General features: G+C 44.1%; 1 protein-coding gene across 2 annotated transcripts in view; it reads left to right on the forward strand.

Moving 5' to 3' along the window:
* snx29 (sorting nexin 29) overlaps positions 1-13,502 on the forward strand; it is a 119,942-nt gene extending 106,440 nt beyond the window's left edge. Inside the window, exons 20-21 of one of the 2 annotated variants that reach the window (XM_076093305.1) lie at positions 4,110-4,249; positions 10,764-13,502. In XM_076093305.1, the coding sequence (XP_075949420.1) occupies positions 4,110-4,249; positions 10,764-10,890 (267 nt within the window). In that variant the 3' untranslated portion in view covers positions 10,891-13,502. Of the gene's footprint in view, positions 1-4,109; positions 4,299-10,763 lie in introns of both variants that reach the window. The other variant, XM_076093306.1, reaches the window with a different exon arrangement.
* Positions 13,503-26,659: the final 13,157 nt, after the last annotated feature.

Here is a 26,659-nt window from a genome sequence, read left to right on the forward strand (position 1 = left end):
CCTGTGATGTTTTATGCATGGCCCGGACCCACGGTTTGGTTTGGTGCATGTTCAGAGAACAGCCCGTTCAGCCTCGCTGCGGCCCGGCGTGGGCTGACTTGGTGGAACGTGTTGACCTTGTTTTGTCCCGAGCGTGTCCCAATGCTGTGCACTCTCGTTTAAGTCAAGTGTGCTGCAGGCTCAAATCAACACTCGGGTTGATGTCCCTGGAAAAACAAGTGGTGACTTTTTTTTTTTTTGCATATGTGAAGCTCAGAAACTTTTTGTTTCCAGAAAATATGGCAGACACTAAGGGCCTGATTCACATACGGTAAATCCTTAGACAAAATGAGTTCTCAGTCTGCTCATTATCAGTGTCTGAATTAGCCAAGACAGCAGCTTATTATGCAACTAGCAAATCTGGCCTGGGACTTCCATTACATGGCGTCCTTACATCCCTCCTGTCTCAGTCTCTGGAAAGAAATACAGCCAAAAAAGCCACAACGGGAATACAAATCATTGTAAAACACAGTTATTCCACAATTTTCAAGCAGGATCGAAGTCTTGGTCAAAAGCATCGATTTTCTGTTCAGTTCTGAATATGTGTTTTTGTTGCCAGGCAACATTTAGTTCTTCAGACGTGCTTTTGGGATTTGTTTTTGTTCCCTTCCCCAGAACTGAAAGGCGTAAAGCTGGCAGCAAACTCACTGAGCAGTTGTGAAGACCCCGGCGCATATCTGACTAATTTATGCTTTTCTTCCATTGACGTCGCCCCTCTCCTGCCCATCTCTTCTCTCTGGAAAGTGACATTGAGCTGTGGTGTGTGTGTGTGCGTGCTTGTGTGTACATTATACATACATCCAGTTTCTCGTTCTACCGTTACATGACCTTAATAAACGTAATAAATGTGGCTGTTTGCGCTGCCCTGCTCACATTAAATACATCAATTTTGCACCACAACTCATGGATTTGTCACAATCCCGCTGCTCTCTCTCTCTCTCCTCTCGTCTGGCAGCCATTTTTCCATCAAGTCAGAGTAAGGACACAGCCCAAATGTGTAGTTAACTGCCTTCACACAGCTTCCGATGTCTTCCTTCATGCTGGTTAGACGGGATGTGTGTGTGTGTGATTCACGTCGCTCCTTTAGAAGACAGAAATAGGCCTCGCTCACCTTCATGTTTTGTATGTGCTGCTGGTACATGTCCTTTCCCATATGATGAATAATAATAGACTGATTTAGGCTTCATATCATATCAGTATAGCGGTGTGGAAAGGAAGAGACGGTGGGGGGGGGGGGACCAGGAAGGAGCAGTGTCGAGATAGCTTGATGTGCGCAGACAGATGTGAGAGGACAGAATCAGCCTTGTAGCTGCATCAGTATGCCACAGCAGTTTCTGCTCTGCCTTCTCGCTCCTCTCTGCACACAAGAGACAGCACCTGGCCTCTTCAGCCTTCCCTCTCTTCCGTCTCCACAAGAGGATGAGTCCGTCACGATGTCCATTCGTGTTTTTCGCTGCTCCGACATCCATGAAAGCAGCCAGGGGAGTCCCTCATCGTGTTGACACGGCATGAAACCCACGCTGGCACGCACATCCTAATCTGACACATCACATGTACCCAGTCCTACTGCGCCCATTTTACCCGGCACGGAGCAGAGTTTAGTGATCCACGCTTATCCACTACTTGGGGGCGACAGTGAACCTTTTATCTACTCTCCGTTTTTGAAAGTTCTCTCTGGCCACTGCACTGCCTGTCATCTTCCAACTTTCTGGTTGGTTCACAGTGGGGAAAAATGGGATCAAACTGCACCAGGAATATGCAGCTGATGTGCGTCCGTACCTTCACTGTGCATCCTGTGGAGGTGGTGAAAATCGTCTCACCACATTTTCCACCTGTTGTTGTACACAGCTTTGTTTGGATACGCAGCGATGCACACGCAGTCAGTGGCTCAACGAATCACATCAGATGTTGACGGCCGTCTTTCATTTATTTTTAGAGATGAGCGAGGTTACACTTATGTGGTCGGCTTATAACTCTCAGAGAGTTGTTTGTTTTTCTTGTTCTTTGACACCAATCAAATTCAACCAAAACTATGAGTCATAATTATTATTTTATTATTTAGCACTTATTTTGATACCTTAAAAGATAAAGCTCTGCGGGGCTCATGGGTGGAGCAGAGCCAGAATTCTTGCCATTGATTGGTTGTGGTGGTTAGATCTGTGTCGAGCTGGGAGAAAAGCCTGACATTCCTCATGCATTACACTCTGTGGTTGTTTCCCATTTGTTTTGACAGCGACAAAAAAATAAATCTTTTACGGTAATTGAATTCATGTATTCAGAAAAAGACGTGCTAATAGTGCATCAGAGTCTCCCCGAGTAATGAAATAAACATGAAAAGGTCAAACTACTGATTCATTTAACAGTTGAAAAATTGCTTTTTTAATAAATATTTTAAAGATTTTCTTCTGGATTGTGAGAGTTAGAGTAAATACTAATACATTTTTAATTTACAAAATTAAAACAAAAAACTAAAGGGCTCCAAATGCAATATTGCAGACTCTTCTTCTATTCTACTTCTCAACGACTACTGTTTGCTTTTTAAAATAATGTGTGTTGTTGTATTTATCTCATTTTTTGATTGTTATAGATTGTATTATCTTTGCAATCTTATATTTGTTTGTCACAAGCTGGTCGTGCAGGTGAAATGTCCCTGCTCCTGGGAATATAGCAGGTAGCTTGTTGAAACCCCCCCCCCCCCCCCCCCCCCCATGGGCGCCAGATGTTAACAATTCATGAACAAGCAGTCGTTTCATAATTGCACTCGTTGATTAATGAATTTGAACCGACATCAGCCTTTTGTTATCCGTGCTGTGTGGTACCAGGGCTTCTTGTACAGCAAAAACAAATTTGTATTTTAAGACAATTGCGTTCACTTGGGTGTTGGGATTGTAGAGCAAAAGAGAAACAGGAAATGTTGGCCTCCTACAGTACCATGGCCGTTTGTTCCAGTCCCCAGCACCAGAGCGGTGCCCAGGCTTTGTTCTGAGCCATAGCTAACATCGGCCATGTGGCTCTCTGCCTTCAGAGTCGCTGTGTGAAAGAAGTGTGAATGCTCACTTGACCGTGCCTAATTGTTCTTCAACATCAGCAACCTAATCACAAAATAAACACAAGTATTAAGGTAAAGGTGTGGAGCATTGCTTGTTAAGGGAGATATGGTATGTGGAGGCCTGGTCATTATGAGCAGTAGTTGGCTTAGCTGCAAATATACAGTATTTGTACTGATGGAAGGAAAGCTCAGAGGGACAAATCACACAGGACACCTGTTCAAGATTTGATCCTGCACAGCGACAAGACATAATTACTCCAGAGTCACAGAGCCACAGGTCATTAAGGGGGCTTTCACAAGCCATAGTGATAGGGTCAGATTATGTTCCCACTGCAGTCAGAGACCGCTGGCGAGAGGAGGCCTCGGTCCGATTCCTAGCGAACCCATAGCGCGGTGTTTTGGTCCGCCCCAGAATGCGATTACTGCGTTCACAGCTGCCCAAATCTAATTTAAACAGACTAAATGTTGACATAGCCTCGTAAGCAACATGTTCCCTTAAGACAGCATGTGTTCTTAAGATCCACCTTCCTCCCTTTGTGATTTCAAGAGCTCTTTTGCTGGAAACAGCTGCCTGTTGCATCTGAAAACATCACTAGTGGGAGCGCTACGGTAAAACAGTGAAGCTGTGGGCCGTAAAAACCAAAACGATTAGTTTAAAGCTCCGTAAATCTGAGGGGGACCGCAGAATCGGTTGATAATTCTGTGTTGGTTCATCACTACGAGCGACCCCTTTACACGTAGTCATGTAATCCATTGTTGGAATTAAAACTAATGTATTATGTTAGTGTGATGACTAACGTTTCATGTTGCAGCTTTAACCTCAGCTTTTCCAAGCACCATTGTATCTGTAACTAACTCGTTCTCTCTCTCTCTCTCTCTCTCTCTCTCTCTCTCTCTCTCTCTGTCTCTCTGTCTCTCTGTCTCTCTCTGTCTTTCTCTCTCTCTCTCTCTCTCTCTCTCTCTCTGTCTCTGTCTCTCTGTCTCTCTCTGTCTTTCTCTCTTTCTCTCTCTCTCTCTGCAGGATGCCAAGTTTGTGGAGGAGAGGAGGAAGCAGCTGCAGGGCTACCTTCGCACGGTGATGAACAAACTGATCCAGACGCTGCCAGGGTTCACAGCCCGCCCCACCAAAGAGACCCTGCTGTCTCTGCTGCCTTTCTGTCTGTAAGTGGACACACACGGGCATGTTCGATACAGGTTCTTACTCTTTTATGTGAGTATGTGGAGACGTGTGTGTGTGTGTGTGTGTGTGTGTGTGTGTGTGTGTGTGTGTGTGTGTGTGTGTGTGTGTGTGTGTGTGTGTGTGTGTGTGTGTGTGTGTGTGTGTGTGTGTGTGTGTGTGTGTGTGTGTGTGTGTGTGTGTGTGTGTGTGTGTGTGTGTGCGAGAGAGAGAGAGATTCAGGAGAAGGATGCCAGCACCTGTTAGCAGGTGGAGGTCTTCTGTCTGTGAAAGAATCCAAACAGGAACAGTCAAGGAAATAAATCAGGGAATGTGTGTATCTCTGTAACTTTCTTTAAATATTCACAGCATTAGATGGTGGTTGGAGTTGTGTTTTGTCCAAAACAACTCAAATAATATACCTCTTTAAAAATGTAGAGCTGCGTCTAATCTTCGCAGAAATCCCACTGTATGCTCACGTGACATCTAAAAGGGAAAACATCAGTTTTTTTGGACGATACTTTGAATGCTTTTTACCAATTTAATCTACAAGATGTTCTGACAGAATTAGCTGCCACGGCTGTTTGTGGCAGTAGTTGTTACCGGATACAAACAGGGAGGATTAGTCACTGACGATGCCAAATCCCTTGTAAACAAACTTCAGCGTTTCCCCGCGTTTTACACTCACACACTTACACAAGTGTGTTTGTTCTCTCACACGCACATTCACACACACTCAGATCCAGCAAGTGTGAAAGTGCACGATGCCCTGGCTACCCACCTCCTGACCAGGCTCCGTCTGAAAATGAGATGTTGCAGTCATTTCCTGTCAACATTCACATCGGTTTCCACTCACTGCGAATCAGTCAGCTGGCGTTTCCTCTCTGGAGACATCTGAGTCATCGGGCTCAGGCAACAACAACAACAACAACATAGTTGACATAGACGTGGACTCTCCACCTTGTGGCCTTTGCTAAAAGCCACTATGTGTCGAGGTCTTATGAGATGATGGCCTTTATAACAAATAATAATCACGGCACGTGTTTTTATTCGTAGATAAAGGAGAAGAGTGCAGTCTAAGTGTCCCCGGGTTGGGGACTGAACGAGACCACTTGAAACGGGTCTCAGTCTGGTTCTGGATCAGACTCCGTGGTATGTGAGCAATGCAGATCGACCACGTTTCTGTGTGGAAGTAGATGTGATTTCATATTGGATACCATGGATGAACTGCTAAATCCAGCTGCTTATTGTGAGACCTGTCCAGCGATCTCCGAGGATCGCAGAATTAACCGAGATCATTTGGTAACCATGGTAACAGATGTGCACATTTTCCCAGATACATCAGGAGGAAAATAAGTGAAACAGAGGCGTACTGCTCTGTGTGTACTATCTATTACTTCTGTGTCTATTCCTACCTGGTCTAGATTAAATAGCACACACAGTATTTTGTGATAATAATTTGAATCTGTAAAGTAACGAGTCACTTAAGATGTCAGGAAATGGATTTCTAAAGTAAAGTACAAGTACCTCAACATTGTACTAGTAGCAGTATTGTACTTTGACGTACAGGAGTTGAGTTGGCTCTCAGTCACTGGAATGAGTTCGTCTCTGCGGGTTCATGTAACACTGATGGTGCAGGATGACATCACTAAAACTGTCCAATGAATGAGCTACGTCTCAGTCCATATAAAGATGGGCGACATGAAGGTGAAGCCAAAATACCTTCCTCTGGCGGCATGCTGCAGTACAGGTCATAAACCCCGCCCCCTTAATATAACGTGGGCCAAACTAAAAATATCAAAGCGCACGTAAACATTTTTTTCCCGAGATGGTTTCTGTCATTTTAGGTAGTTCTTATCATGCTGATCGGTGTTCAAGTGTTAATTAATTCTGACACGTTTGGTTTTAATTAGTTATCTTACGCTATAAAAAGAGGATGTGACGTCATGACTGACAGCTGACTGAATTGTACGTAGAGAAGGGAAACGAGAGTAACTGTAACTGTTCGTAGCTTTAACTGTAACGTTCATACAGCCGCTGACCGTGTCGGCAGCCAGCTCAGCCACATCTCTTCTCCTGACAGTAAAGTGAATCAGCCTTGTCTGATTGTCGTGTGCGTTCATATCCTAGCACACAGGATGAGGTTCCTGAAACACAAAAATCACAAGTCTGTGTAATAGAACATTGCGTCAACCATCAACGTAGTTATGGAGATATTATGGTTACTGGTTCCATCTTTCTACCCAAACCACGCAGAGATAAAGACACATTGTGAGGTAAGTCTCTAAAGGCAGTCGTACAACATAAACCTCCAAAGCACAGACTGTTCATTATCTAGTTATCTGCCCTGAGAGGCTCAATAATCCTCTCTCTCCTCATGTCTCTGAGCCGAAATGGAAACCTTTCTGTTGCTCGTCGTGAAATATTACCGTGTCAAGCCACATCCATTACTTTCTTCCTACGCTGAAATGTTGTTCTTCAGAGTTTAATACGTCTTCACTCATACGTTCATCTGCTCTTACCCAGTTACTGCACGCGTTTGTGACTGTCGGTGCCTGCTTCTTGGTCTACTTGGTGGCGTAAACGGCTGATGTTATGGGTCAACAATCTTTGGCTGTGTGACCCAAGAAGTCACCCCAGGAATGATTAGCATAAAAGTGAAGTTGACGCAGCAGAGAAACAACCAGTACATCACGTTAACGCGTTTGCACAGCGCTATCTTGAGCATCGCATGAAGTAAAGTTGATGGTTCAGGACTTTTACTTGCATGTGCAGGTTTCTCTGGGCCCGCTGTGATCTGTGCCGACACTGGATTTCTCACGACCACGACGCAATGGAATCGCAGCCGACATCGAATCAACACCGATCAGCATACCATGAGATTTTTGGCTCGTGTGTGTGTGTGTGTGTGTGTGTATACAGGCATACAGTGCTCTGTAGTTTGTCGCCGATGCTGCGCTGAGGCCTGCCGGTGTTGTCATGGTGTTTAATGGTTTAACATGATGAAACCTGCGCTGGTCTAACATCTTCAGTGAGGGATGAAAGCCTGATTAGTCTGGTCATTAACTTGATGAGGGGGGCGGGAAGGAACACGGAGAAGATGCAGAGGTAAGCGAGAACGCTGTTTGGCCCCAAATAGAAACCGTACTTTGCTTGATTATGCAACAACCATGTCTCATCCAAATTAGGAAGACACTGCACACTGTCAATTCTCAAATAGTGGCCAAGTCTCAGATATGATCCAGCACAAACAGATGAAGGCCCGTTGCCAATATAGGCGGTGTATGAACATGGTAAATTCAGCAAAATGTTCATTTCCACGGCCCTAATTCCACTGTTTATGGACATTAATGGACTAAACATAAGATATGCTTCCTCACATTGTTCACTTTCGCTGTGAATGTTACCAGATGACTATGTGGCCACAAGTTAGCATTATTTTAAATATTTGTATACATTTTGTTGCTTAATTTCTAAGCCAATGGCAAAGGATGGAGAGACTCAAACACGAGATAACAGACGTTCTGGTGCATTGAGAGAAATTGAAGCCAGTGGAGAAAATGACAAGTGAGAAAGATGAAGGGAAGAGGAAGAGGACCCTGGAGGGTGCAGGGAAAGAAAGCTGGTCTGGGGTCTGAGGAGGAGACAGAGGAAAGAAGGGAAGACTGATTTGTGGTCCAGCACATCAGATCTCCTGCTGGGGCACTTGATCAAAACTCCGTAATGATGCTGCACTGACCTAAACGCCTTATAGTGGGAGTTTTCTTTTGGTGACACTATTCCTGTTACAAAGCCAGAAAAGGTTCCCTTCTAAATATCAGCTTGAAGTTGAGTCATTTAATAACTGTGTTACATGCCAATCACCTGGTTAGATTTGTAATTAGCCGCTCAAATTGATGTGAGCTGACAGAAAATGTACTTGGAAGGGTTCCCAGCACTTTGATTTACATTATCGGTAGTTTGACGAAAGCAGTAACACTAGACGTTGCTATTTGATCAGACTGATGTTTCACAGAGGAGCTATAAAGATAAAGGATGACATCTTGTGTTTTCAGTGGATCAAATAAGCGCCCCCCGCTCACTTAAGCGCTCACTTGGCCTTGAGCGCTGCAATTTTTCCCTCACTTGTCTGCAACAGCGACTTGGTCACACCTCTCCCCAGATTTGCCACCACTTAGTATGCAGCTCGACCTCAACGGTTTACTCGGAGCACAAAGTACACACTCTCTCCGGCTGGGCTCTGGCCTTATTGACCCGCTGCCTCGGAGAAAAATGGTGTAGACCATCGCCTCATTGTCGTGCAGTTCGACTTCAGAATGAGGATGTGACCTTTTTTTGTTTTGTGACAATTCATGTATGTCTGCACGTGCACGATGGTTTTGCTTGAGGTGTGTGTGTGTGTGTGTGTGTGTGTGTGTGTGTGTGTGTGTGTGTGTGTGTGTGTGTGTGTGTGTGTGTGTGTGTGTGTGTGTGTGTGTGTGTGTGTGTGTGTGTGTGTGTGTGTGTGTGTGTGTGTGTGTGTGTGAGAAAGGAAATGTACTGGGAATCATTTATTATTCAGACAACTAATCACCACACCCCGCCTTTTGCTGTTAGACAATCAATTTGATGCATGCTTGGGTTTGTGTACCTCTTCATCCTAATTATGCACCTCTGCGGTCAAATTATTAATATTCCAACGGTGCCTGGAAAAGTTATTATCCTGCACAAGTCAATATGCTGTCCAAATGGGCGACAAGCACATGCTGAGAGCTAGAGAAAAAGAAAAGGTATAAGCCTAATTAATTTAGCACATTTAGCCCCTTTGCCCAGTTTGATATGAATAAATGAGACGGCTTGTGGTTTCGACTCCGCACGCTGCCCCCAATTTAGTACCATTTTTTTGCTGATATAACTCCCCATTGCATCGCTTTTTGGCCAACCTTGGTCAAGTTCAAAATGTGTGACTGCACTCCTCATTGAGCTTGCCTGGCGCGGCGGAGAGTGGTACTTGTGCCACTGATGAATGTGCATTCAGTGCCAGAGGAAAACAGAATAATGTTCGCCTTATTAGCAAAGCTCAGGCTGGTCCCATATTATCTGGTCCCACCGTTTCTCCCCCCCCCCCCCCCCGGAGCTGTTTGATCGGGACAGTTAAGGCAGACATACTTAAGTTTGAATCTGTGCTTTCAGGCCGGTCTCTTCCATAGCTCAGCCTATTTGAACATGACAGAGCCTCTCCGCCCCTTTTACTGTGCTGCTTTTTTTAATTAATTTTTTTAGCCCCTGCTGCCTCACATACAAGCATATGGCCCGCGGTGACACTATCGGCCTCACCATGAGTGCATTTATTTATAGCTTGTGTTGTTCTTTTGGGAATCAAACTCCAGGACCACCCAGATGTCCCAGATAACCTTAATCACAGCGCTAGCAGCTGGGATGCGTCATTGAAGAGGCCGGTTGGACATCGACGGGGAAATGCCTTCTGCCTCTTCGTTGTTTTTAATGAAAATTCTAAATCCCTTTTGTCAAAGAAGCACTTGAACCCACCGCTTCTATTAACCCAATCACTGCTTCGTCACAAGCAGCAGGTCAGAGGTCGCCGTCTTGGCGATGAAACGCTTCAGAGGAAACGCAACAAGAAAGCATTGAACTGCAGGCTTTTCCCCCCAACAAGTGCCTCTCGTTCCTCCTCGTTGTTACCGGATGAGACTCGGGGATCAGGGGTTCACATGTAGTGAAGGCGGTCGTCAGGGTAACTGGGGCAATGATGTCATTAAGCGGCCGAGATTATATCCTCCTGAGTAATGAGAGGCCTTGACATCATCGTACGATCAGAGATGACTGTAATTCGATTCCTCGTGTCACGAAGACTGGCTGCTGGTGGAGAGGGCAGTAGTAATGAGGAAACTGGAGGGATCACTGGAACAGTATGCGATCGCATGTGACTAAAGTCGATTGATTGATTTTAGATGTTGAAAAAAATAAAAGGTAAAGCAAGGACATAAACACCCCAGAACATGTATTCTATATACTATATTATAGCAAAAGAATATTGACGTTTTGTTTGCACGCAGTTGTTTGCCAAGTCCCTCCCCTGAAGACTAACCAGCACTACAATACAAGAGCACAATATCACAAAAACTACATAAAGCCAAAACCAAAGACAGCATTTTCAACCAACTCATGGAGCTAACATTAGCTTTATTTAAATTATTCAAATTTAAAAATATAATATTCAAAACAAATATTCAAATTATTAACATTAGCTTTATTAGATTTGGACGCTACAGCACGGTTAATGCAGAATAATTTATATTCAGCTTATTCGGTGCATGAAAGCTTCTCTATTTGCTGCTCTGACAAATGTCGGGTTTTCCAAGAGAAGGTCCTCTGGCAGAAGGGAAATGATGCATTTAAGTCTCCAGATGCAGCACCAGTGGTTTGTTTGAATAATAAACTGGGTAATAATCTTTGCCAGATGTTCATCTAAAGCCCATTGCGCCTTTCTTCTCCTTCTTGCTGTCTTCTCTCATTCAGAGACACACCCCAGGCCAACGACGGCGGGTCCAAGACGCCCCGGTCCAAAACGTCATCCCGCTTCCCCAGACTGGGCCGCAGCCGCAACCAGGAAACCAGACCTGAACCCCAGAGTGGCGACCTTTAACCCCCCCCCAAGAGCCGCTGAACTAATAGTCTCTCACTGTGTAGGCCGAGGAGGACCTCCTTGGACTGTGACACACAGGCTTACAGTGTGTGAGGACATTAGGGGTGTCTGACGGACCTTCAGAGCCTCAGTGGAGGTTTGGAGACGTGTCGAGGAGAAATGTAAATGTGTCTGTGCATCGCCTGGCTGAGTAAAGGACAAACGACTCGCCTGAGGCGGCCTAGCAGTGGACCCAATCATACAGCACCTCTTACCTCACTGAGACACAAAAAGACTCTCTGCAAACTGCACAGGAACTGTCCTGGACTGCTCTCTCTAATCTCAAACACAATGAGACGATGGAGAGGTGTTTTTTTTTCTTACTCCGCTCAGTTTTGTAGTGACGGTGTTTCTTGGTCACAGTGCCTACAGTGTTTTGTAGCTGCTCTCCTGCTCTGGGAACGGAGCGGAGGGTGTGGATTTAAGTATTATCTGGGGAAATGAATTTTGCTTTTCAGCTAATGTGTCAGCATTATAGTGCCATTACATTTTAGATGATGATTCACTATCTCTGCTGTGGACCACAAGGCAGTGGGCATTCCTTTTTCCTACTTCTGTTATATTATTATCATCATGGCTAATGGAAGATCTGCAGAAAAACACATCTTTATGTGACCGGGGATGCAGTGGTTATCAAAAGCATCTTTTAAATTCTACATGAAGAGCATGTGAATGGATTCGGGTTAACACACCTGATAAAAACCAAAATCTATTTGGGACTGTACAAACGTTATTAGGGTTGGGAGGGGGGGTGAATCTTATAATTCACTGTCTGAAAAAGCAAGACCCCCCACCCCCCAGAGCTATTGATGTTCTCCCATTATCTTTAAATAAGTACTTAGTTGTTACAACTCACTTAACTATTACTGACTAAAAGAGGCAGAGAGTAACACCAATAGAACGATGGAAAAATAATCCAAAATTCCAAATTCAACAAAATTCCAGCCACTGTTTACTTCAGAGTAAAGGCTTTTACACACCGAGGGTGTTTTTTTTTCTGTGCAATTAATTTGCACTTAAATTCATTTTTTGAACTGTTATTTTCATACAACATTACGTGTCGAAAAAGCGGTGCGGTTTTATTTTATTTTTTTCTGAACAAGGTTGATTTTTCTCAGCTTTCGCATCGTGAAGAAAGGCGTCAACCAATCACACTGTGCGGTTGAGGTCAGTTGCGTATTTATGAGGATTTTAACAACAATCCTGAGGCTCGGTAGTCCGAACCAAGACTCCTTTCAACCTCGACAAAGGCAGACCAGATCCACTACTCACGTTCACAATAAGTATTTCACATTTTTTCTGTTATCTATTTGTCAAACCCTCTGTGTGTAAAGGCCTTAAGGTATACTAAATAAGAGGCTAAACTTTATTTAAATTAAAGGCCAACTTTATATGACACTGTAGGCTAAAGTGACGGAAAAAGACATTTAATCACCTGTATCAATGAAAATCCACATGTATTTTTTCACATTATTTGTGTTTGACATATTGGTCTCTTATCTAGTTGACTGATTGCTAAAATGAAGCCCTAAAACAGTTAAAGAGGAGTGTTGTCCTCTGTTTACATTTATACACTTAAAGCCGTCACGTTTTTTGACCTCGACCCCCTAATAGTTTTCGGACAGTCCCTTTTGGAGAGAGTTCATACGAATACATTCTTGTGGTTTCTCCTCTCAAAGGTATCTTTTCACATTTCACATCACACGTCTCAGACACCTGCTGTGATGCATACGATCATTTTTTCCGTCTTAAATGTTTTTGAGCAGAAAGGAAGGGAAACACTGTTTTCCCCATGACAATAGATGGGTGAGCTGTGTTTCAACCCCACTATGACTATACTATACAACTCCGCCATATCACATAGATATGGGGCCGGGTCGGCTGGCTGTACTGAAAAATGTTTCAATGTTTAAAGATTGTTTAACTAATGTGTCTTAGCTGGATTTAATGCGGCGTTCTGTTGCAAATAGACGTGTTTATGAGACTAAACACTTGAAGAAACGCTGCTTGTTAGAGCGCAAAGGAAAGCGCTGCTGAGCATCAAGTGTGTGTAAAACAGAAGCTCATCCATATGTATGGGATACCCGAGAGTAGACCACGTTCAAACGAGGACTGATTGTGTTAGAAGGTTGTCGGAAAACTCGAATCAAAGGGTCGGCTCGCAGAATGGGAAACACTGTTCACCGTCTACGAGGGGAGGGGGGGGAACAAACAAGGCTTGTGGGTTTTAATTAAGCTGTTATTCTCACACAGACGTGACCCTCGCGAGTCTCCGTCTGCTGGTAAACACGGTGCGCTGTCGGGACGTTCTCGCGGGGTCACCATCAAATAGAGATTTGCTTCATTAGACCTTTTTTTTACAGAGGGATGCTGTCTGTGGTTCAACATGTGGTGAGCTCTCCGATTAAATAAAAACACATCAGCATGGGAAAGAAAAGGAGACCGGGTATGAAAACACTTGGCACTGCTGTTGCATCGTATCGAGAACATGTAATTTGTGACATTCTTTTTATTAAAGACTATCCCCTGCTGTGATACAGTAAAAGCACAGAATTGGTGATATTTGAAGTGTAGTACTGCCTTATATACATTGGAAAAATCAGCCTACAGCATCATACTATATACACCGCTGACCAACGGAGAAGAACACTGGTGGGTCTAACTTTCGCTGCATGAATATCCATATGTTGTAATGCACAGGATCATTATTTGAAAGACAACACTGATTTAGCATTGCACTCCTGTAACACTCTTTCACAATGTGCAGATTTTCTGGGAAAGCTTTTGAACTCCTCACTGTTGTAAGCAGTGTTTGCTTATAAGGTCCATGAGCAGCTATAGGTGAGGTTGTCCACTGTCCCGTTGCTGACTTCACGCTGGTCTGCTGACAGACGGGTGTCAGTGGTAACGCCTCAAAGAAAGGGAAGGAAGCTGCTAATGTGGCTGTAGTAGCCAACATGGATGTTAACGATGCAGGATTTAAAATACTCCAAACGTTGGCTTTTGCAGATGTTACATTCGAAAGAACAATGACCACACATTTGTTTAAGTCTCAATGTTTGCTGAGTAACACTGACTTGATCGTTAACTCCACAGGGCCACTTTAACCCTTTAAATGTGCTGATCTTTTCTTTCTGCAGTTGCAGAGCAAAACCAGTTTGAATCAGGATTGTTTTGCTAAAAGTCAAAATGTAGTTTCTTCTATTGCTTGATGCCCTAAATGCTAAAAATATCTCGGGTGCTGTTGAGATTACACACGTACGAGCCTTTCGTTGCCAAGTGCAGTGCTGTGCAGAGAGTTCCTGGTTGGACATGACGCTTCACTCCTTGTTCTTGGGGTGTAGACGTGTTCGTGATATGATCACAAACATCACCATTCCTTTAAATGACTCCACCTCCTTCCCTCAGAATCCTCCCGACGCTGGAGGAATTGAATCTCACTGTAAACTTGAGGCTGGTAATCAGAGCGATGTGTGTGTGTGTGCTGGAGCGCGCACGTGTTTGTATGGCGGGACGAACGCACCAACGCTCGCATTTTACTCTGCCCACGAACCGGGCGCATACATGGACGGACGGTTGCTGTGAATTCCATCAGCGGGCCTCATTGCATCTGTTGCGCTCGTCGGATGGTTATTTGACCTTCACCGCTCCACTAAACGCTCTCTGCGCCTTTATTCAATCCATTCAAAGCCATTTGTTTGGGAAAGGCTGCAGTTTTTTTTTGTTTTTTTGCTCTGCACTGGGCATGCCGCACCGGGTCGATAGAGAGAGCACAATGGCGAGGTTGTGCTAAATGCTCATTGTCCATTGACCAGAAAATTGGTTACGAGCCCGTTTTAGGAGGTTGATTGACTTTGGCAATGTTGGACACGTTACACACATACACACGTTCCTGCCAGAGTAAGAGTCCGCAGTAGACCAATGACCACCAACTCACATCTGTAATTACCGCAGCTGTAATAACACCGTCTCTATTTTACATTAACAAATTACTAATTTAATTCACTACAAATATTGTGGTAAACTAGCTGGTAGTGATTTGAGCACTTGTTGCCCCACGGAGCTATTCTGCGTAGCGTTGATCCTTTCAGGCAACGCTTCCTCCCAGATGGCGCTGCCCTGATTAAACTGAAATCAGACACTAAATGTTATGCAGTTAAGATTCTAGTAAATGCCGTGGTTGCAGTTTGTGTGTATAACTATCCTGCTGACTGAGGCACAGTATGTGTATACAGCCTGTGCTATATTCCCACACTGACATGCAGAATTGTACATTTGGTCAACGTCCTCAAGCTGCTTGGTATGTGTTGCATATGTGTGTGAATATTTAAAGCACCAGCTATTGTAGAAAATAAATGTGTGAGTAACAGGTCGTGTAGTTCAGTCAGTGTGTTAAAAAAGACATTTTGGACTCGGAAAAATAAAAGGAAAAACTCTGGACTCTCCAACCCGAGACTGAAAGCTTTTACCGTTGTGTAACTGAAGAGAGAGCGCCAGCTGCTGAGGAATAGATCGGAGGTGAATGCAGCACAGGTGAGCACCTTCTGAGAGATGTTTGGGAGAAAAGCAACACGTATAATTTGGGCCTATTACTATTATTTAATGATTCATCAGGGATTCATACTACACGGTACAAAGAGGGCAAATTCAATTCCCACTAGTGAGTTTAGAGTGTCCTTGTGACTACCAGTCAAAGTATGAATGCATTTGCTGTGTTTCCCCTCCTCGTCCATGTCTATACTATTTATTATTATATTTCTCCCCCGCATCTATACTTGGAGACATGGAGGTCATTTTACATTTTACAGGGCTGCATGCAATTACCGAGCTCTTACCTTTGTGGGAGGAACATCAAGGAGGCGGGGAACCTGGTTTTAAACAAGGTCACTGTATAAGCAGTGCTCCTATCTCTACAAAGCACAATGCCCGCTTGGCATCAGGGCGCATGCTCATTATAATGATAAAGAACGAGGCGGCTGACGTCTCAGGCACCCTATAGACAACTGGCTCCTTCAGGAAGGAGCCTCCTAATAGACACCAAGATTAGCATGAGCTTCATATTTATGCTTACTAGAAGGCCAACAGCGGATGTTCCTCAGAGACAGAGGAGCGCTTGCTGAGCTGCATCAATCTGAAATGCTTGCGTCAGTAATTACAGTAACTTTAGCTCGTGCTGCTTTTGATTGCTGGGGCATTTTTGCTTGCTCATTAAGGATACTTTTCACTACCCCAGTTTGCTGATAAAAAGTATCTGGTATGCAATATGTAGGGCATAAACAGCTTCCACTGTAGAGGCCGCGTACCGCAGTCTCTGGTAGGAATGACATCAATCAGGGTAAAAGGTTCAAGCCTCCGATATCTTTTTAACAGTTGTCATTCTCACAAAAAGACACAAATATTCGACCCAAAGTCAATTGTCATTCACAATGTACCCATGAATCAGGTTCTTCATATAAATATCTTGGTGTCCACATTGACGGCTCGCTCACATGGCGTGTGTGCATGTGAAACTGGGACTAATATATTGTGACCTGATTATTTATTACCTGGTTTTATTGTTTTATTATTCGTAACTATTGTCGACATGTTTGAGCGTTATGATCTATGTTCTATGCGTGCATGTGGATCGTGTGATGCAGCGGCGTGGAGCCCGAGACAAACGTCGCTGCGGGACAGTGAAGTATATCTGATCTTATTTCAAACACCTGTAATCGGCTGGGGAACTGTCTGACACGAGCCACTTTCTCATAGCGCACACACGCTAGATCGAAAGCCCACTCGCTCCTTCACACTGCTGTGTGCGCATTGATACGGCAAGTAAGTATGATCTTATTTTAAATCATCAAAATGTGGATTTTCTTCTTTTGTTGTTGTTCATAATTCAATGTTAGTGAAGCTGAGTTTTGTGCTTTTCTTCAGGCAGAGTCTCAGTCATGCTCTGTGTCGTTGGGTTATTGATGCATCGTCCGGCTTCCAGCTGACTGGAAACATCCAGCCAGCTGTGACCTGTATCCATGCAGCACAAGTGACATACTTCCAAGTCAAATGTGTGACTTCAGTTTTGTTCCATGGTGTCGGTTAACAGAAGCCTGTACTGTATTTCACCGCTGCTGTTTGTTTTCTTAATTTTTGTTCCTCCCAGGTTTTGAATTATTTGTCAGAAAACAAGCATGTGAGCCAAATTTTCTTTTTGTCGCACTCACAGGCTCCTGTTCTCCGGCTGGCAGAAGTTGAATTGAAGGTTCACCGTATTCCCTGCAGATGGTGACAAGCTCCTCAACACACAACACCTTCTCAATCTCTCCCTGTCTCTATTCTGCTTTCTCTTCTTTTTCTGTCCTCTCATATTCTCCCTCTCCGTCTACACATCCATTGCTTTTCTTTTTTTTAATCTTCCCTCCTCCTCTGTCATCTCTTCCTGTCTTTTCGTCACTTTCTCTTTCCTGTCCTCTCCCTCATCTTACCTCTTCTGTTACCGTCGTCCTCTTCTCCTCTCCAGGTTGCCACTTTCATCTCCACCTCCTCCAGCCTGTCACTCCCTGTCTCCCCCCCCCCCCCCCCCCCTCGCTCTGATCTTTTCCATCTCCTCCTCATCTCCCAATTATCGCTCTACCTTCTCTCACTACTTTTCTCTCCCTCTCGCACCCTCCTCCCGTCACCACCTCATCCTCTCTCTCTCCATCTCCCGTCCCCTCTGAGACGCAGCCTGTTTAACACATCGTATTTACTCGGCCCGTCACTGGCTACCTGTGTTTATTACCTATGCAGCAAAGAGGCAGGAGAGACGGAGAGAGACAGCCCTTCGGAGGCTCTCCCGCTGCTGTCTGACTGAATCCTGAAACACTGCGTTGAAAAATAGATTTTTTAATTTTTTTCCTCATTTCATCTTTTTCAATTTATTCAATATCGAGCGTCGCCTCCTTGCCCGGTATGTCAAACAAAGTTCACATGACCTGTAGTTCCAGGGGAGCAGGAGGGTGGAACATGTCGATGGATCACCTAGAGGATACGTTCCTCTTGTATCTTATCTGAATTAAATCCCAAATTAAAATGTAATGGATTATGTTAATTTATATGCTCTCAGTTCTGGTGACTTGGGAAATTAACTGTGTGATTTATCCCTAAGCTGTTGAGGGTATTTTTCAGCGTTAATGCTACAGACAGCAATGTAACGTCACCTTATCAGATAATGGATGTGCTGATTCTCACCACGTTGGGGCCCAGATAAGAGCACGTGACGTAGCATGTTCATTTCTAGATACCGGTAAACGTAAACCGGAAGGTTGGACTGTTTGGAGCTTTCATCCATCATGAAAGCTCCAGCTTGGTCTGTAGACTACAGTTTTGTTTTTTTTGCAATTCATTTGTCAAAACTTTTACACAGAATGCAAATATAACGCAGCAAAAAAAGGTGTTGTACTTTTTATTCATTCTTCTGAGCTTTCGCAGTGCGAATAAGACATCAAACAACCAGGTTGTGCGGATACATTTAAGTGTATAAAGGCCTTTACTGTATAAAAAAAATAAATAGTCAATTTCACAAGGCTCTCTTTTGTTCTTGTCCTCTGATTTGACTTTGTTTCCTTTACCCGCAGGCTGCTCCCCCCCCCCCCCCCTTCAGTCAGCACTGCCTGCCCCTCAAAGCTATCACAGGCTCTCACAATAGCCCACGGCACTCTTTTGATCAACGCAGCTGGATCTGAATCCCTCGCAGCTCCGTTTAAACCTGCTGCAGGGAGGAAGTGCGAGGTGAGCGGAGATGAGATGTGGCTGCGTCGAGCAAACGACAGAAATGTCAAAGATGGCGAGAACATTTGAAGGACCCTGGGAAGTTGAATCAGCTCAGAAGTAGAACTAACTAACTGGACTAAGACTTTTGGTGCCTACGTTGGACAGATGAATAGTGAAGTGGCAGACTGGAAACGGGGAGACGGAGGGGTGTGACATGCAACAAAGGCGCCATGGTGGGAATCAAACATGGCGTCCGTTCCTCTCGGCAACCAAAACGCTCCAGTAATGACTTTAAATAGACTGCAATATTGCAGCAGCTTGAAATGAGATAAGAGCATACTAACTTTAAGATAACAAAACAATATATTGCTGCTTTGACTTAAGTAAAAGACTGGAATATGTTTTCCACCACTACAATTAGATGTTTAATAGATTATTGTAACGGCAGGTTAGGGAAGAGGTGCACTCATAGTCAAAGATAAAGCTAAAGTCCAAAACCAGGCATTCATGAGTATTAGTCATCTCCACTTTATTTGGTCAAATAAAGAGTGAGAAAGTCCACGTCGGGAGGAGGTCGGGGTTACAGCGGCCGCAGCCAATCCCAGCATACAGCATACATGTGTGGAGGGACGGGGCACGCCCTGCAGGTGGGGATTCCACTGCAGAGCTGCACAGAAAGGCACACGCTCACATTTATAGCTACATTCACAACTCTGGACCTCAAGGTCAGCTCGGGGAAGCTTAGAGGAGCGCTTACATCTGTTCAAGTACACAATCCTTACTGCTAATACAACCTGGCAGGGATTTCAAAAGGCGCGTGTGCCCAGAGTCACAAGAACCAAACCATCTTCAAAACGCATGCATTCTCCCCATCCACTGGTGCTCATTTTGTCAGTTATGTCTTTAATCTAAGTCCTATGTCAAGTGTCCTTGTTCAATTTCATCATCAACCTCAGGCGGTTTTTTTAAGTCAAGTTTAAGTTGACTTGAAGTCTGGGCATCTTAGTCTTAGTCAAAGTAAACCATAACTATTTTAATATAGTTTTAGTCAAGGAAAACTGTTTTAATCTTCTTTTTTGTTGTCATTAGATTATATTTCAGTCAATCTAGTTTAGCCAAAATACCCAACCCAGTGGGCGTAATTTATAAAGACCAGGCGGAAATATCAGCTAGTCCCCCCCCCCCCCCAATACTGTTGTTGTCATTGTTAACTTTAACTCAAGTAAGCTAGTGACTCCGAGTCCTCCTCATGAGCTCATTGTGTGCTGCTGGTGTAGATCTGATACGGCGCGAGCAGCACACGACACAAAACCGCTGCACGGGGGAAAACATTTCGTCTTTTTTCGTCAACAACATTGCATGTGGATTGAGTCACAGTTAGTGTCTGATGACGTCGGTGCTGTCTCGTCATCGTCTTGGATAAAAAGGTTGTTGACGAACTTTATTAGTTATAGTTTACTTTACCAAAATGAACACTGCCCCCTGTCTTGGAATGTTTAGAGAAAACCCTCCTGGACAAGAGGAGTCAGATTAAACCCCCAAAATCAACAGTTGGACCCCCCACCTCTCATCCCGCTCTTGTTGTTCTAGAATACCACTTGAACCTGAAGTCTTACACATGACAGGGTTTGATGCACTTCAAGACTGCAGATGCTGTGATGCAGTGATAACTAAAGCGTTCACTTTCTTTTCATTTAATTTGTGCTTCTCTAAACACAGCGTCTCTTTACGGTTCACACAACGGTCGCATATAAAAACATGCTCCGCAAAACATCCCGTGCAGGTCAGGAGATGCCAGATGTCTGACCAGAAGCAGTGCTGCAGCAGGTGTGATGTGAGTGTAAATCTATGACCTGATGTAAATGATAAGGTATGGAGCCGTGCACAGACAATTTGTTCATCCATTCAAGTGCTGCAGGTTTGAACCTATAATTGAATGCGCCGTGCTGAAAAAGCAAGACGGTTGTTGTCTTTTCGCACTTTTTGTTCGTATTTTCTTCCTAGACACTAGTGTGTAAATCGAGTTTTAACATTTCTTGGATCATGAATTAATAAACAGAAACGGGCAGTTTTTATATTTGTTGAACAATTCCTTAAACTAGGATTTTGTTCCTAAGGCTGCATGAGAATAACAGAGAAAAACTGTTATTTTCTGCAACATATAAGCACAAACTGAGGTACCTCCTTGAGGTACCTTGGACCTGCAAATTCAAGTTTTTCCTCATTATCCTCCATCAATAACAGAGGCTGAGACCCATCCACACGACGTTATTCGAAACCCCCTTTCAAGCAAGAGTAAGAGGAGGCGTGGGAGTAGAATGGCGTTGTAATTGGACACTTAATCACAGGAAGTGGTGTTTTACGGCCCAAACTGATGACCCTTAACAGAAGCGAGAGATGGGTGTGGTGGAGGAGAGAAGATCTTTGATGACCCTGATGTAGCGACACTGGACATATAGCTGAAATCCTGCTGGTGTTGGCCTAAAGAAAGCGAGCTAACGTTTTCTTTTGCCTCCCTCTCTCCCTCTCCCTCTTCTCACCTGGTACCAGTTTCTGGCTGCAACATGCCATTTTGAGTATTTAGCTCTGAGGCAGAGACTGCTGGACCCGGACAGTGATCCCTGTCATTACCACTGAGACACTATGTCTTTTCACTGGAGCACACAGACAGAAAGCAAAAGAGGGCAAAGAGAAGTCAGAAGGGCGCAGACAGAGTAGAAATTGACAGATGTGGAGCGCAGGAAGAGAGGAAAATGAGGGGGGAAGTGAGGAGGCGATGAGAGGAAGTTACGGAGCGGTCGAGACAAAGAGGGAAGGAGAAATGAGCAGAGAGGCGGTGAGAGAGAAAAAAGAAAACGAAAAGGGAGAGAATTCACAAGATTAAGACAAAAGATGGAGATAAGGGACAGAAAGGAAGCTTCTCTCCTCTTCAGAAACGGAAATGGAGCGTACAGAGGAGACAGAATTCAAAGCCGAAACGCGCCGCACCGGATCCATCTCGTGTGCCTGGAACGAAGGTCAGCCTCATTTGTTCTCCGCGGAGACGAAGGGGGTCCTTCATGTGACGAAAGAGAGCGATAGCGGGAGCACAAAAGGAGATGAAAGATGGGGCCGGCCCGTCGGTGATGGGGAAACATGAAGGTTGATTCCATCTGGTGTGTTCTTGTCACAGACACTCACGCACAGAACTGACAGAAGGGGGATACATTTGACTGTCAAACAGGTGCTTCTCATGAATGTGTAATGGTGTTTTTTGCCTGAATGTGAAACGACGGCCTTCAGCGGGGGAAAAAATGACATGGTTTGAAGTCCTGGCCAAGGTTCTTACTCCTCAAGTACATGGCAGGTCTTGCATGTCTGCAGCCCGAAGTGACAGCGGGAACATTTTGAATTCGGAATAAATCAACCCCCAGGGTGAGAAAACAACACGGAACTCAGGTGAATGTTTAAAAATAGGTTTGAAATTAAACACAAGAAAAAAGTGACATCGCCTTGTCCTGTTTTTTTTTTTTTTTTTGTATCTGCAGCCACAAATCAGTGCACAAAAAGTGCAACACTTATTAGGCACAAGTCCTGCTGTCAGAAATGAGTTTTTTTTGTCAGATTGTTTTTAATAATAGCATATTTTAACTAATACAGTTCGGCATTGTTCTCCAACAGCTGCCTCAGAGTCCTCACTCTGTCCAGTATCATCCTCTGTCCACCCTACAGTGTCACACCGTCTACTGCAGGCTAATATTCTCTCTGTCACATGATCGCCAAATTTCTGACAGCAGGACGTCTTTTTACTCTTGTATGAACATTTTTGTGAATGAAACTTACCCCAAAACAGAGAGCAACAAGCAGCTTCATGTGGACATTTGTGGGCCATCAATTATGCAGGGTCGAACAAAAATCCACATCCTCAACCCACTTAGACAAATAGGACGTGATAGAATATGTGCTGCATGTTTCTTAGCGGAAAATGTACTGGCTGTGAAAACAACAATCATCCGTCCTTCATTGTTCCCCTTTTGTTCTCCGGTGTGAACGCACTACGTACTGAAAACCAGATTATAATTAATATGTAATATGGATTTGAAACTAATTGGCTTTACTGGGACACTTGGAGGAGAACATAGCACAGAGTCATTGTTAATGCCATCAGTAGCAGCTGTGTTGTTCCTGCTGTGACGAGTCAAAATGTCTGCTGTGAAAAACACCACCAATGAAATTCAAACGAATTGTGAATGTTTTTCTTCAGCGAAATAAGCACCGCGTGTAGCCGAGCTCTGCTTTCTGTGAGAGAAGATGATTCCAAAGCTGCAGTCTGATTGACGCCTGGAGTTGTCAGTTGCATCAACGGAAAACACCATTCACCTCTAAATAACCAGATCACTGGTAGAAACAATTGGCTTTTGAATATAACGGATTAGAGAGTGCAAACATGACTTTCTGCTGTATTAAAGCTTAAAGAACAGATTCATGGTTGAGAACATCTTCACACAGCCACCGTCTGCTGTATGTTGCACACTTATCCCCCCCCCCCCCCCCCCACACATCCTTTTCCTGTCACTGAATGCTAAGGCTGCTATGAAAAGGTATGTTTATGCACAGACGGCTTCTTTAATGCAAGAAAGTAACAGATTTTGCTTTCGGGGAGAACACTGATGGCAGAAGTTTCCTAACTACTGAGTCATATGAATCCTTGTGATTTATTGCCTGTGAGAGACGACATGCTAAGCTGTTAAATATCACACTCTTAGTACTGTAGAGTCCCTCCTCGCCTACACAAGGCTTCCCTCACGTGCTGCAAGTGTTGGTGCTTCGTTAGAAGAAGGTGCATCTCGGAGAGTGTGTGTGTGTGTTTGTGCACATACTTCTCTGTTGCTGTTTCTTTTTTTATTAGTGCCAGGGTGAGAATTTTATTGTTTGTCCCTGTGCACAAAACAATGTGTGTGTGTGTCTGTACCATTCTGTCGCCTGTGCTAATTACCTTTATTTCTCAGCAACAGTGGCAACTGCTGCTATTTCTGAGAAGTGCAACATCACACCATCTCAGGTCGGCCAGGCTGCTTGTGCTCGTTTTCACAGGTTATCCGCACATTTTTTTTCTTGTTATTTCAATACAGAGTTATCGCAGCTGACAATTGCCTCCTCAGTTCCATTTTTAAAAGGCTTGTGACTGTTTTTTTTTTGCAAAACAGGTGTCATTTTCACACAGAACGGTACATCTAGCATCCTTTTCATTACATCAAAATGATGTCAATTCATATCCCTGATCTCTCATATCTTAAAGGGGACATATCGTGCAAAACTCACTTTTTCAGTGCTTGTGAACATACATCTGTGTATCTGGAGTGACTACCAACCCAGCAACTGTGAAATCACACATCCCAGTCAGGCTTGAGAACTATACCTTTGCAAAGGTGCACCGCAAGCCAATCACAGGAGACTGGGCTTTTTTTTTCGGGAGCAGGCCAGACACGGAGCGTTTCAAATGGAGGCTGAATGCAGGTTTATTCAGACAGAGAGCGTATGAGAAAGATCAAGTGTTATTTTGAGCATTAAAGCATATGAACATGTTCTAGAAGAAACCCAAAGTGTGAACCTGGAAATGAGCATCAAATGTCCCCTTTAATAAGAAACATCTTTTTGAAGCACTGGTTTTTGGTTTGAGAATGAAGCTTTTTTTCAACTACTCATCCTCATTTGTAAAGCAGCTAAAAATGCAAAAGGAAAGCTGGGGGGATTTGGGAGTTTTATTTTTCTAAAATAGATTATAGACCAGAAAGTTAGAAATCTCAGTACTTGGAGATGCAAGTATTGAGTCATTAGTATTGACATCCCCCCCCCCCCCCTAACAAACTCCCATGCTAGTATATTTTTGAAGGTACAGTAGTTCCAGCTGTGACTCTTGTTGACAGTAAGCTGGCTGGGGCTGTTCGCCCGGCCCTGTTTTTTCCAGTCTCTCAGATTACATAAGACTCTCTCCATGAACCACAGTGCTCCACAAAGCCTCCGGGAATCCCAACGGCGCTGCTGCTGCTGCTGCTGTTGTTGTTGTTGTTGTGCGGCAATCCGCTATAGTTGTGTCTGTTTGCGTGTGTGTGTGTGTGTGTGTGTGTGGACACTTGTGAACCAACTGAGTCATGTGAAGCTGTTGGAGCTTGTGTTGTTATGCTTCATTATTTATGTGTGTGTGTGTATATGAGAGAGTAAAAAAGGGAGATAAAGTGGAAGCGACAGCGGGGTGGTGGGGGGGGGGGGGACTCTATGACAGAGAGAGATGGAAAAGAAGAGAGAGAGAGAGTTTCCTTTTTTCCAACGAGCCTGGCAGCTTCTTGTTCCTCTGCTCACTTATGCTTTTTTGTCGTGGGAGTAATTACATGTGGCCCAGGGCAGAGGGTGTCGTCTCCTTGTCTGATCTGGTAGACAGCCACCGCTCCACCTACAGCTGGAAAGGGACGTCCCTGCTCCAATATGGTGCTGGAGATTAGAGCAGATAAATGGAACAGCCGGGCCAAAAAAAAATCAGGCCTTTGTATTCCAGTGACCGAGAACGACCTGTGAAGTGCCGATAAAGTCCAAATTATTGTGTGGATATATAAAGTATGACCGGTGGTAGGAGAAGACCTGTGTCTCAATAAACACAGCCTAGTAGATCCGCCAATGGTTTATGCAACCACTCTCCAATACTTCACTTCTAAAATCAAGATAACAGAAGAACATTCCTACATTAAATGCTTAATTTCTACACCAACAGTTATTATGACGTATTAATCCCATGAATTTAACTCGTGTTATGAATACCTTTGAATGCTTTTGTAGTGTGAAAATGTGCCCACTTCATCTCTAACTAACATTCCATAAATCCTCTTCAATGTTTGAAATCAGCTCTCTTCACCAGATCACACAGCTGCTTCTCATGACTCATTAGTCACCTCAGTACAGGTGTGAGTTCATCGCCGTTGTCTTTTCATGTATGCAACCACAGCAATTCATTCCGTTGCCCTTTTTTACGTCGTTCCTGAGCTTAGAATGAAATCTAACTAATAATTTTACTCTTATTTGAAAATAGCTAAAATATTAAGGACTAAGAAATTGAGATTGAGCAGTACAGGCTGGGGGTGGTTATTGAGGGAAGGCCCCTTAAAGTTGACCTGCAGACAGCGGTGAAGTGGACGCACCGGATCCTTACTCGACTAACTGACCTCGTCTCATCAGCCTCAGCTGTAGGCTACTGATGTAAGCATGCTAACATGCTATGCCTAAACAAAAACATGCTAGCATTGTCATTGTGAGCATGTTAGCGTGCCGATGTTACCAGAGTTGCTGGCTGTAGGCTCACAGTTTGTCTTGGCCACAGTGAGTGTGGGTCACACAGCACAGCATGTCCAGACTGGTGAGCAGCTGCGACCCTCAAGAAAGGTCTGTGTGTGGATTTGCCAACTGAAATCAAGAGGATTAGGGCGGACAACTGACCCGGCCTTCAGGAAGTCACGTCAGTGGGGAAAACCTTGAGCGAACAACAGAATACGTAAAATGTTGAGGAAAGCACTGGCTGCCAGCAATCCTTGATGACCTGACATAATAAATCGGCCATCAGGCTTTTAAATAAAGGTCTAATACAACCTTAGACACACTAACCGGGGGTTTAAAACAACATCACAGGTGTACATTGCAGTTTTAAAATTCAGTTTCTGCTGTGCTTGTGTGGTTTCACATTTCTTAGCTCGTTCAGTGCTTGGGAGGTTTTCATAAAAATGTTGCAGTTGAATTCAGTTTGTTGGTGGCAAAGATCTTTTAGGATTAGCCTGTCCTACAGAGGAAATGTGGAGAAATGTCAACTTAGTCAGTGTTGAATGAAAAGATAAAGAATATAATGTCAGAGGGTCAAATGACAATTGATTGGCTGGACTAATGAAGACAAAAATTCTTCTTTGAAGCGATTTGTTTTACCACCTAATTACATAAAGGTTAAAACTAATTGTCTGATGTATTGAGTAGCTGCGTTATA

The sequence above is a fragment of the Anarhichas minor genome, unplaced genomic scaffold, assembly GCF_050575085.1.
Source record: "Anarhichas minor isolate MPS153535 unplaced genomic scaffold, ASM5057508v1 ptg000017l, whole genome shotgun sequence".
NCBI lineage: Eukaryota > Metazoa > Chordata > Actinopteri > Perciformes > Anarhichadidae > Anarhichas > Anarhichas minor.